The 13,313-nt window shown below is 37.3% G+C and overlaps 1 protein-coding gene across 1 annotated transcript; it reads left to right on the top strand.

The window, feature by feature from the left end:
* Positions 1–7,363: 7,363 nt before the first annotated feature.
* Positions 7,364–8,124, top strand: LOC109244153 (tropomyosin-1-like). The gene is made up of 2 exons (XM_019411195.1): positions 7,364–7,925; positions 7,976–8,124. The coding sequence occupies exons 1-2, from the start codon at positions 7,364–7,366 to the stop codon at positions 8,122–8,124; spliced, it is 711 nt and encodes a 236-aa protein (XP_019266740.1).
* The last annotated feature ends 5,189 nt before the right edge of the window (positions 8,125–13,313 follow it).

Here is a 13,313-nt window from a genome sequence, read left to right as displayed (position 1 = left end):
ACTCTATTTTTGGTCTGCGAACACAGAGGACCGGGTAAGGAATTCCGTTAACCCGGGAAAAGGTGTTAGGCATTCGCGAGTTCCATGGTTTTAGCACAGTCGATTTAATTATTTCTGGCTTAATTAAATTGTTTAATTACGTATTTTAGAATCTATGTGCATTTATCTTTTTTCTTACCACTTTTAATAATGGCGTTTATGTATTTAATCTTTGAAACAGACTACATGTGGGTAAGTCCACTTTATTTGGGGGCGCTAAAATCATGTCAACATATGTGTACACAATTAGTCACGCTTTATTAATTTCAGATTGTATGACCGAAGTTGCGCAAACGCATACCTCAATTAAATGTGGGAATTGTAATTATGTTACGCGAACGTATACATAATCGCGATAGTAGATTAAATGCGTGCCTAAAGCATTTCTACAGATGTTCATAAGTTGTTTATTCTCCTATACTTTATTCGGGGTTAAAGTAAAACCTATAAGTTATTTATTGTGGGTGATTTTAGACTATCAGGGTAGAACTTGGGATTAGCTATATGTTGCTTAGGAAACTCAAAAATTGCGCAGTTTTTGGAAAAAGGAGGAACCGTCCATGCTTCATGTGCTTGGTAATATAAAATTTAGAATTACTGGGGAGGGACATTTAGAGTTTTTCGTTCAATAATGGAGAAGAGAAATTATATGTTCCATGTTGGCCCTAAAACAAATAGGCTTATCTCGTTCATGAGCCGACATGGGCCCAAAATAAGGGAATATTCAGTTGTTTGCTAAGCAGGCTCATTTGGAGCCCAATCGATTACCATATAAACAAAAATTTTCATATTCAAATCACATGTAATCAATTGATAGGCTATTCATGCTCCATCTGATAGATGCCTTGCAATAAATCATACAATAATAGGATAAATGGGGAAAGAATAACTGTTTTGAAGAATAAATTATTATAAAGCTTGCTATTCTAAGAGAAATGAAGGTGAATATCAAAACAAAATGAATTCTGTTAATTTATAGACTCATTTATACAGATCAACACTTATTTAAGCATCTTTACTAAAATTCAACACAGTAATCCACTTAAGAGCTATGACTAAAATCTCTATACCACCGAACACTCATAAGAAATCTTCCTACTACCTTCAGTAGTCTCTTGCCCTTTTTTATATTCGTAAGAATCAAGTTCAAATTCTGAAATGAGTAGCTTTAAGCTTGAGATGGCCAAATAAACAAAGTTACCATTCTAATTGAAAATAACATATTGATTAGCATCAAGTTTCGACATACTTCATCATCTTTCATACATTATTTGAAGCATGAAACAACTAATAATTTTTTTTATCAGAAAAAACAGATAAATAGAAATAAACACTCACAGAAAGACGAAGATAGGGCAGATATTACAATATAGCTTAAAAGATAAGGCATGAGATTGAATATAGCCATGGAAACAAATATTTAAATCTTCATTTATAATCTGAGTGAAAATTAACATACCTAAAGCAGAAATTACAGAACTGAGACCAAATAAAGGTCAGAAAACCAAAAGAGGAAACTCAGCAAACTCAGAAAAAGCAGCAGCAGGTAAGCAGGAAAAATAGCAATGAAGGAACTCCAGAATGAACTTCGACTTCAGCTCAAGAACCAACTTAAGAAGACCAAGGGTTAAAAGAAAATCAGAATTTTTGAATTTTGTGTGAGTGAGTGTAAATTTCAGAAAATTCTGTGTCCTTTCTTTTCAAATACAAAAATCAGTGTCAAAAAGGAAGGTGAAATTCTAAAGTGCAGAGAGTGTTTTTCGCATGTCCATCCTCTCTCAAAATGTAAAAGGGGGTCTCTTTCATAAACAAAGGGTGAGGGAATAATCTGAACAAAAGTAGTCTCTAAAATTTAGCGAAAAAAGTATCTTTTTAACAGAAAATGGACAGTTGTTGGGACAAATGTATTATCTAGATAGTCCCGATTTGTTTTAGCCCTTTTATCTTCTGATTTTAATCCTTTAACCCCCAAAATCTGATCTAATTTCTGGTTTTTGATGCACTTTAGTCCCTTCTAGAAGCTTCCCACATAACAAATCAGATTTCCTAATTTTCTAAATTCCTTTGACCTCTTCAACTTCTGAAATTAACTCTTTTTTACCCTTATTATGACAATTTAGCCCCTCACCCTATCTCTAAGAACTTCTCAAACAACTATAGCTAAAAAAACCAATTCTAAAACTACCCTGCCAAACCCCTATATTTAACATTAATGACCAGCCTAGGTTTGGGCTTCTTAACCAGCAACCCATAACCAATCCAGAATCTAACTTGACCAAAGAAAAGCCCAAAACGTTTTCAAACCAAACAGAAAGAATTCAAACCAGCAAACTCAAAACAAAACAGAAAGCCATCCAAAACGAAATCATTTTAACAATTAATCCTGAATTAAACTAAACATGCAATAGTAAAGTTAACAACATAATTTCCCAGAAATTTTAGCCGATTCAATTAACTAAAAATGAAGGTAAGGAGGAAGAAATTACCGGCTAAAGAACCAAAGGAGAATTCAGCAACGCCCAAAACCCTCGACGTCTAACCATCACAGGTCTTTTGTTTCAAGAGATCCGGCTTTGGATTTTGGCCGGATCTTCTTAAAATGAAAAACTCGCGAAAGCTAGACGAATGTCACAAGTGAAACGGCCAATCAAAGAAGGAAAAAGAACAAAGAAGAAGAACTGGGGTTTTAGTTTCTTAGATTTGAAATCTAGGGTATTCTAGTGAGAATTGGGGAATGAAGCTGGGATTTTTGGAAAGAGGAGAGGATGGGGAGTGTAGGGTTAAATTTTGGGGTGATTTAGAGTGTTGCCGCCGCGGTAGGCGATTTCCGACGGGTGGCGGACGACGGCTGTGAGAGAGACGAGTTGAGAGCAAAGGAATGGAAAATAGGGTTAGTTCTCTAGGGTTTGGGGGGATTTTCGGACAGTAATAAGGGGATGGGGGATTATTTCATAGCCGTAGGATTAAAGAATTTGAACGTCTCAGATCAAAAGTTAGTAAAGCGGTGTCGTTTTGGTTGAAGGGGTATCTGGACCGGGTAGGATAGCTGGGTTTGGGCGAAATTTGGGGCGGACTAGGGCCACTGAAATTGTTTTGGCCCAAATCGGAACTAAGCCTATCTTTTCCTTTCTTTTCTCACTTTTCTTGATTTTAAAATCCTAATAAAATTAAATAAAAACCTAAGTTAAATTTTAAAATAATCTAAATTGTAGAATTAAATCTAATTATCTATTTCCACTATCTACATAACTAATTAACTTAAAATAATGAAAGAAATTTACTAATTTAACACTAAAAACGAACATCATTTTTTGTGATTTTTTGTTTAATAATGTAAATGTACTCTAAATGCAATTAAGACCCAAAAAATGCTATGTAATAAAGATTTGGATATTTTTGGTATTTTTCTATGATTTTAAAATGTTAAAAATGCATGAAAAGATGCAACTAAATGCAAACAATTAATTAACAAAAATTCCTACAAATTCTATGAAAATTAAAAACAATTAAGGAAAAATCTATTTGTGAATTTTGTAGGATTATTTTAGTCGGCCAAAAATTACGTGCTCACAGCTGTCCCTCTTTGCTCGGAAACACGAAAAGTTTTCGGGCAAAGATAAAGTGAGCAGATACGAACAATTTTTGCTCGTTTGAATACTCCATGGGAAGTGTCAGATATTACTTATAAACTCCGTCCTAATATATTTAACTGTCCAACCTTGACACATTTGGAACTCTTCAACTGTGTCTTCAAACCACCAAGTTCTTTTCTTGGCTTTCAAAATGTTGTAATTACCCTCCATCTGGAAGGAATAGCCTTTGTGCAACCTCAAAGTTTTGTGTTATCAATGTCCCCCTTTCTGTCAATTTATACTTGTTGCACTGTTATGGCACACAATGCCTCAACATTGTCGCGCCACTTGCTTGTTTGTCAGCGTCACTATCTTGAGCTAAATTGCTTTATGAAGTGCAAAAATTTGGGTGTCTTGTCACTTGAATTTGGAGAACTTAGTGGTTGCTAATCCAAAACATGATGAAAGATCAACTTTGGAAAAACTTCTTTTTAGCTTGTCTTCAGTTGAGCAACTTCATTTGTCCTATAGTGATCATATTTCATGTGATTCTAACTATTTTATTTACTCCAAAGCTTTTGAGTGCAAATATAGTTCCAGACGGGCTTCCTTTTATATATGGTCAATTGCGTTAGGGGTACACTTGGACAAATATTAATTTGAGTTCACTTCATATTAATTAGGGTAAGCAATGGTAAATATATGTATGGTTTGGTTCATTTTAAATGTCTTGGTATTTCTTTGTACCATTAGGTGGATCATGGCAGCGACAGTAGAAAGAAATATCTGGACACCCCAGCCTGTTTGAAGTGACCACTCAACAAGCTCGAGTATATATATGTGAACATCTATTCGTTTGAGAATTCCATCAAAATGCTTTTCGTAAAGCTATTGTTTGCTTGCACTCCATCTTTGGTAAGGATCGGATCCTTAATTGGTTCCAACGAAGAAAGGTGTATCACCATTGAATTAATGCGTTTCCCCAGAGCTTCTCTATGCTATTAGCCATGTTTGTTTAACCAAAAATAAGGATTTCGATCAAAGCTTATTTCAAGAAGAACTCGGGTTACTGATAATCAAATAAAAATAGGAATAAATGATGTAAAAAATAGCTGAATAGAAAGCAAAGTAAATCAGTATATTCCAATAGTATTTCGTATCCCTGCAAATGATCAGCTTTCCCCTTTTTATAGCTATCTCTAGGTAATACATTTTGTTTCTGTCATAATAGAGCCATTATTGACAATCAATGGCATTTAATGTAACGTTATAAATGGTAATCATATTTTGATTTAGTACAGATTCCCTAACGTTTTCCGTAATTAATGCCTATTGATTACTGACAATACGTATCTATACCCTTTTTTGCTATCAGGTTCATTCTCTTAGCTCGACCTTCGATCATAAAGAGGTCTGAGCACTTATCTTTCTTGAATCTCTTGAATTCCTGCCTGTGCCTGTTGTAGCTCGTGCCTCTTTAACTATTCTTTGCCAATTGTCATCATTTGACCAGTCTACGTGTCGTGACATGTCACTTTTCAATCAATTCTATATATGAACTTAATTTTTCCCAATACAGATAGTCCCCCCACTTGCCATTTATTCATCAATAGAATATTTGGGAAGTGGATTTTATTAAAGCGGAAATATTTGCCGCTATTAATTCTTCTTTGGAACTGACGCTTTATTTGTCACTTCCATTTAATGTTCGCAACACGTGGCATCTCCTGGTTGGTTCTGCAACTTTTCAGCGTTTTTTAAGGCTTTTTTACTGCTTCACCAATTACGAAACGACAGTTCTCATTATGACGTTTCCATCATTGCATCTTTTCCTTTGACGGTTGCTCTGAGTATAAATATACTTTTTCACCTTTGTCTTTCTCACAAAAAGTTTTAGAACATTCAATTCTTGTTTTCTTCTTCCTCGTACTTCTATGTCTTCTTCAAACCCTAACCCTAGGAGAGTTCCCATCGTTGACATCCTTCCTCTTGCTCCTGTTAGGAGTAGGATAGGAGGTAGACTTCGTAGTTTAGGGTCCTCATCATCGCGAGGCACTTCTCTTCCTTCAACAAGTTCTACACCCCCTTCTAGAACCAGAGGTTCTCTTTCTCAAAGGTCTTCATCTAAAGGTAAAGAACCCACTGAACCTCTTCGTGAACCTTTGGTAGATGAGATTGTTCCCACTGAACTATCTTTCTACAATAATAGAGAGTCTATTAGAAACCAAGTTTCTTCTATGTCTTCATTAGAGCGTGCTAACATTTATCCGACTCAGATCACTAAAGGTTTGATTTCTGTGGTTCGTAGAGATTGTCATTGGAGTCATGATTTCCCCATTATATTCCCCAATGCAAACCAAAGTATCACTTCTTATTTGACTGGGTTTTCTTTTGTATATACATATCCTTTCACGTTGAATTTCAAGCCTCCTATTGACCCTGTTATCCTTGAATTTTGTCGCTTTTTTGATGTCTGCTTAGGACAAATTGGCCCTATCGTGTGGAGGGCAGTTGCTTATTTGAGGCATTTGGCCAACATGGCTGGCATGCCTTTTACTTTCTTTCATTTAATTCATCTTTATTCTCCCAAATTCTTCCGTCAAGGAATTTTTACTTTAGTAGCGAGAAGCATAAGAGTTCTGGTTAGCCCAGAGGACGATAAGGACCGTGGCTGGTATGCCAGGTTTGTTGCTGCCCCCACTGTTGGTTTAGTTGGTGAAGAAAATGTTCCATTCCCTGAGAAATGGAATTTTGCACGTGAGTTTCCTTTTATAACTTTTCCGTACCCTTTTTCTCAATTTTGATGGTTGCCATTTTAACTTTTCTCTTCTTTTTTTTTTAGCAACCATGGGAACTGTTGATGAGATTCCCAATTTTTGTGGTTGGGTAGGAAAGTTGTTAAGTGTTGCTCACATGGAAGGTAGATCTTGGAAAAACCACTCTCATCGGTTTGATTAGAAAGTGAAAACTCACGGTAAGTGCCTTTTTCTTTGTATTTCTATTCACTTCTTTCTTCAGAAATTATTTTGATCCTTCTTTTTGTCAGGATTTTCCATTCGAGGCATAAGTGTTGAGGCCGTCGTAGCTTCCAGAATTTCTTTGGAAAGAGCCCAAGAGATAATCTCGGGTTCTTCATCGAAAAGGAAAGCTTCCACCGAGCAAGACTCTGAAAAAGAAGAAGAACAAGATGGGGGCTCTTTGATAAGAAGGCCACGAGCTAGAAAACGCATTATTTCAGATGATGAAGCATCTCCCCCTCGTTCTGTTCTTCCCACCGAGCCTGTTGAATCTGCCTTGGTGATTTCCGATGATAATACTCCCGCGGCTGCTCGTGACTCTATTGCTCAGCTTTTTGCCCGTGGGTTTGATAATGAAAGTTTGGGTCCAATTTCTGATGAAGTGCCTCTTGCCTCTTTTTCCATGTCTGCTCATGTAACACCTTCTTTGCCAATCGTGACTGTTGCCGTTGCTGCTCCTCCCCAGGCTGTTTTGACTCCCTCTACAGTTCCTCCTACAACGGTCCATCACACTGAGGTTGGTTCCTCAAGTGGAGGTGAAGTTATGAGGCAAGTTATCATCGAGGTTCCTGCTGATGGTAACCTTTTGAGAAAATCAGGTCGGGCTAATGTGGTTGAAACCTCTGATTGGTCCAGTTGAGAAAGCCAAGCTTGAGAGTTACCTCACTTTTTTTATTTAAGGTTCTTACCCCCCCCCCCCTTTTTTTTTATTAGATCAATCTAGTTGGCACGGAGATGATGAAGAGGGTTTCCCACACAGAGCAATTAATGCATGACTATCAAGTTGAAGCGGACAACTGGAGGGAGCAGTATGAGAGTCTCCAAATTGACGTGGAAGTGTTAGAAGAGAGTAAGTGTACCTTGGAGCAGCAACTGAAGGTTTTAAGCTCAGAGTTAGCAGTCGAGAAGGCATGCTCAAGTCAAGCTGATAAGGACAAGAATCTCCTTGAAGCATCTTTCTCCGAGCAGCTTTCCAAAGCCAGTGAAGAAATCAGAGAATTGAAGGCTTTGCTAAGTAAGAAAGAAGCTTATGCTGGTGAACTCGTACAAACACTTTGTCAGACCCAGGAGGACCTTCGTGAGTCTTCTACCAAGGTCAGCTTTTTAGAGAGTTCACTTGCTCCTTTGCAAGCTTCTTATGATTCTGTCCTGGCTGAAAATGAAAAGCTTAAAGACGAGATTGATCAATGGGAGAAAGATTACGAGATTCTTGAAGACAAGACTGCAATTGAAGTGAGTTGGGCAATTCTAAACACCCGCCGTGATACCCTGATGGAAGTTAGCCAAGAGGGCTTTAGTTTGGATGCTGAGTTAGCCAAAATAAAAGAGACTATTGAAAAAACTCAGCAAGGCCAAACTTTCCTTCTCCCATGGGTGATATTCCCGAGCACATCGAAGATGAAATGGGTACGGTGGATGCTCCAACTCCTTCAAGCCATCCCGAACCTTCTGCTGCTCATGACCCTGTTTCAGATCCTTCTTCAGCCCCTCAGTGAAAAGTTTATGATATGTTACTTCTCTTTTTTATTTGTGGAATGTGGTTATAACCCCCGGTCCCATTTGGGGGTTTGGTTTTTTTGGAAACGATAAGTCCCCAGACCTTTTTGGGGCGTTTTTTGTATAAATGACAAGTAATTGATGACTAAGTTCATACTTAGCCTAAACTTTTTAAGAAGTTTTTCTGCTTAGTTATCTTGAACTTTTATTTTGCTCGACTTTGCCTTTATACTTAAGGACATGTTAATTAATTCGTGGGTTTATGTTTTACCCTTTTTTGCATTTTTGTTTCATAAAATGCTTTATTAACTTTGTGGATGTTTAAATCACACATGATTTTTATAAAAGAGGGCCCTTTTATTTTCGACACTTAATGAAGAAGACGTCTCAACTTCATAATGGTGTAAATATACGATAAAAGAAATAGGAACACACATGTTTCTTGAAATAACTTTGATAAAGTTTTCATTTGAACTTTGTTAAGTTCAAATAACATCTTACATATGTTCAAGTAACTTCTATAACTTTTCTCGTAACTGTTTTCTTTTACAACAGATTTCAAAAGAGAAAATAAAACTCAAGGTTTTCCTTTACAACCTGTTTCTATACATTGCCTTTAACCTAATTTTTGAAATCTACAAGGTTTTTCGAATGACTTTGTGTTATTTGGCTCGTAACTTTGCTCTGAACTTGACTCATTCGATGAGTAGACTTTGAGGCTTTGAATTGTACTTTCGACTATCTTCTTAGTCTTCTTTGCCTTCTTTATACGTATGTCGTATATTATATAGTCCCCCAAGTGTTTGAGCTTTGAAGTTATAAATCTCGAGCACTTGTTTACTCCTCTTATTTGGTCCTTTTCCTAAAAAGGAAAAAACATACGGGCTCGGAGGTGTGAGTATAGATGAAGACTGCTAAATCCGTTTGAATTTCTATCAGAATAAATTGTAACTCTAGACCGGGAATTTATATTTTTCCGTGTGTCTTGCAGGTCGTGACTCATCATTTAGTACGGGTTAGATTTTTTCCTATCATCTAAAATCGTTAGTAAAATTTTAATAATTCAAAAAATAAAATTCAAAAATGAGGGTACCTGCCCGTAGATACTTCTTTTCCTTAGAAATAATATCTCTTCAGATGAACAGCATTCCAATGTGAAGGTAAAATCTTACCACCCATTATTTCCAGCTCGTATGCTCCTTTTCCTACGATACCGTGAATCTTATAAGGTCCTTCCCAAGTTGGACTTAACTTCCCCGCGTTAGCCGCTCTCGTGGATTGAAAAACCTTTTTGAGTACGAAGTCCCCAATCTTGAAGTATCTTAGGCGAGCTTTCCGATTATAATATCGTTCCATAACCTGTTTTTGTGCTGCCATTCTTATTAACGCAGCTTCCCTCCTTTCCTCAAGTAAATCTAGGTTTATTCGCATTTCTTCTTCATTGGTTTCCTCAGTTGCTTGTGTATATCTCATGCTCGGCTCCCCTATCTCGACTGGGATCAAGGCTTCAGCTCCATATACCAGTGAAAATGGTGTTTCTCCCGTACTTATTTTTGTTGTTGTGCGATAAGCCCATAAAACACCAGGTAACACTTCTGGCCAATTGCCTTTAGATTCCTCCAATCGTTTCTTCATATTGTTGATAATGACTTTATTCGTCGATTCAGCTTGTCCATTACCCACCAGATGATAAGGTGTTGAAGTAATCCTCTTGATTTGCCAACTTTGAAAAAACTCCGTGATTTGTGCGCCTATAAATTGTGGGCCGTTGTCACATACAATTTTTTTTGGTACGCCGAATCGACATAAGATATTTCGCCAAATGAAATCTTTGACCTCTTTTTCTCGTACCTGTTTAAAAGCACCTGCTTCCACCCACTTAGTAAAGTAATCAGTGAGTACTAGCAAAAATCTTACCTTGCCTTTTGCTTGTGGTAGTGGACCCACGATATCCATCCCTGTTGGCCCAAGATCAGTTGAAGTTTTGAAGAATGACAAAACTCAGTAAAGGACCAGGTTCATCTAAGGAGACACAGTTGTTATGGCCCATACACATGAGATGCACGTGAAGAAGATAAGTCTTTGAGATCAAGCAGCAATATCTTGATGAATATCTTCTGAACTGATCGAAAAGATTGCATATAGGATATGGAGTTGAAGTCTCCTTATGAAAAGAGAATTACATCCGGATCAAGGATATGGATTAGGAGTTAGAGTTGTTCTTGGACTCGAATTGTCAAAGGATCCACAATTCGAGCTCTTATCAAACTCTGATTACTAACTCTATAAATATAACGATTGTTCTCTTTTACAGGTGATTGCACATAAGCTGAAGTTAAACCAAATTGAGAGCAAAAGAGCTAGGCGATTGTTGCAAGCAATTTGTGTGTGATACAAGTGTGCAAATCTGAAGCTACAAGAACTAAGTGTGAAGAACCAATTTCATTGTGTCTTTCTTTATTTCTAGTTCAATTGTAGTAGGTATTTTAATATTGTACCTTTCCAGCTTTCTTAGAAGCAATTGTATTAGGTGCTTTGAGTATTCAAGTTAGAGTTAACTTGGAAGTGTCGCAACAGTTGAGGCTATGTGCTACACTGGGATTAGAGTTAATCCTTAGGTTTACAAAGAGTTTTGTAAATGCTGTTTTTGGCTCATTGAAGTTTAGTGGAAGTTTGGGAAATCCTACTGAGTAGTAGGTCGTGGTTTTTTTCACCTTTTAAGGCAGGTGTTTTCCACGTAAAAATCTATGTGTTCTTTATTTCTGTATTTTAATTCCGCAAACAGTAGAAGTTAGAACACCTAGAAGAACCAGGTTCTTCTAGTGCGAAAATTAGGTACCACACAAATCACCCCCCTCTTGTGTGGTATTGACGTCTAAAACATCAATTGGTATCAGAGCGGGTTATCCTTGAAGAGGCTAACACCTTAGGAGAAGATAAAAAATGAGTGCACCACCTGGGAACTGGAAAGGGAAATCCACTGCCAGACCTCCACTTTTCAATGGTTTGTATTACTCTTGGTGGAAGAACAAAATGAGAGATCATATCATAGGGGAAGACTATGAACTTTGGGATATAATTACTGATGGTCCCCTAGCTACCACTAAGAAGAATGCAGAAGGAATTGATGTGCCAAAAACAAGGGCTGATTGTACTGCTGAGGATCTGATGAAATGGGAGAAAAATGCTAAAGCCAAGAAGTGGCTAGTGTGTGGTCTAGGAGCAGATGAGTACAGCAGGATTCAAAGTTGTACAACTGCTAAGGAAATATGGGACACTCTACAAGTGGCTCATGAAGGAACACCTCAAGTGAAAAGGTCAAGAGGAACTCTTCTGTATTCTCAATATGAGAATTTCACTATGAAGGAAGGAGAAACTATCCAGGAGATGTATACTAGATTCACTACTTTGACTAATGAGCTTAAATCTCTTGGGAGGACCATCCTTGAAGAAGACAAGGTTGAAAAGATTCTAACAAGAGTTCTGCCAGTCACTTGGGAAAGCAAGATCACTGCCATTCAGGAATCCAAGAATATTGCTACCCTTAGGCTGGATGAACTAATTGGGAACTTAATTGCCTATGAAATGAGGAGACAAACAATGAAGATGGATACCCCCAAAATGGAGAGAAGTTTAGCTCTCAGAATCACTGAAGGTGCAGATTTGGAAGATGATGAAGTAGCCATGATCACTAGGGATTTCAAGAAGTATCTGATGAGAGGAAAGGGTGCTTCAAGAAGTACAAACTTCAACAAAACAAGAGCTCCGGAGAAACAGATCAATGAAGGCTGCTACAAGTGTGGCAAGATTGATCACATGATCAAAACCCGTCCTCAATGGGAGATTGAGTGGAAGAAAGAAAGAGCTGAAAGAAGAAACAGGAAGAAGGAACAGGTTCAACCAAAAAGAAACAAAGCTTCAACTAAGGCTATGGTTGCTGCTTGGGGAGAAACATCAGATGAGGACTCTGAAGATGAAGCTGAGGAGGATCAAGCTCTAATGGCCATTGGAGAATCAGAGGATGAACAAGAGGTAAGTATTCTTTATCTCAAAGACAAGATCAAATTCTTGTCTAAAGAAAGGCTAGCTGAACTCTTAACAGACTTCATTGATGAGTCTGAGATAATTAATAATGAAAAGGAAGTTCTGTCTAGGGAATGTGTGATTTTAAAAGCTAAATGTAAAAGTCNAGTTCACTCGCTCCTTTGCAAGCTTCTTATGATTCTGTCCTTGCTGAAAATGAAAAGCTTAAAGACGAGATTGATCAATGGGAGAAAGATTACGAGATTCTTGAAGACAAGACTGCAATTGAAGTGAGTTGGGCAATTCTAAACACCCGCCATGATACCCTGATGGAAGTTAGCCAAGGGGGCTTTAGTTTGGATGCTGAGTTAGCCAAAATAAAAGAGACTATTGAAAAAACTCAGCAAGGCCAAGACTTTCCTTCTCCCATGGTTGATATTCCTGAGCACATCGAAGATGAAATGGGTACGGTGGATGCTCCAACTCCTTCAAGCCATCCCGAACCTTCTGCTGCTCATGACCCTGTTTCAAATCCTTCTTCAGCCCCTCAGTGAAAAGTTTATGATATGCTACTTTTTTTTTTGGAATGTGGTTGTAACCCCCGGTCCCATTTGGGGGTTTGGTTTTTTTGGAAACGATAAGTCCCCAGACCTTTTTGGGGCGTTTTTTGTATAAATGACAAGTAGTTTATGACTAAGTTCGTACTTAGTCTAAACTTTTTAATATTAAGCTGTTTTCTGTTTTAACTTAGTTATTTTGAGCTTTTGTTTTGCTCGACTTTGCCTTTATACTTAAGGACTTGTTAATTAATTCGTGGGTTTATGTTTTACCCTTTTTTGCATTTTTGTTTCATAAAATGCTTTATTAACTTCATGGATGTTTGAATCACACATGAATTTTATAAAAGAGGGCCCTTTTATTTTCGACACTTAATGAAGAAGACGTCTCAACTTCATAATGGTGTAAATGTACGACAAAAGAAATAGGAACACACATGTTTCTTGAAATAACTTTGATAAAGTTTTCATTTGAACTTTGTCAAGTTTAAATAACATCTTACATGTGTTCAAATAACTTCTATAACTTTTCTCGTAACTGTTTTCTTTTACAACAGATTTCAAAAGAGAAAATAAAACTCAAGGTTTTCCTTTACAACCTGTTTCTA

The sequence above is a fragment of the Nicotiana attenuata genome, unplaced genomic scaffold, assembly GCF_001879085.1.
Source record: "Nicotiana attenuata strain UT unplaced genomic scaffold, NIATTr2, whole genome shotgun sequence".
NCBI lineage: Eukaryota > Viridiplantae > Streptophyta > Magnoliopsida > Solanales > Solanaceae > Nicotiana > Nicotiana attenuata.
Note: the sequence above shows the minus strand (reverse complement) of the source record. Positions and strands in the feature narration are given on the sequence as shown.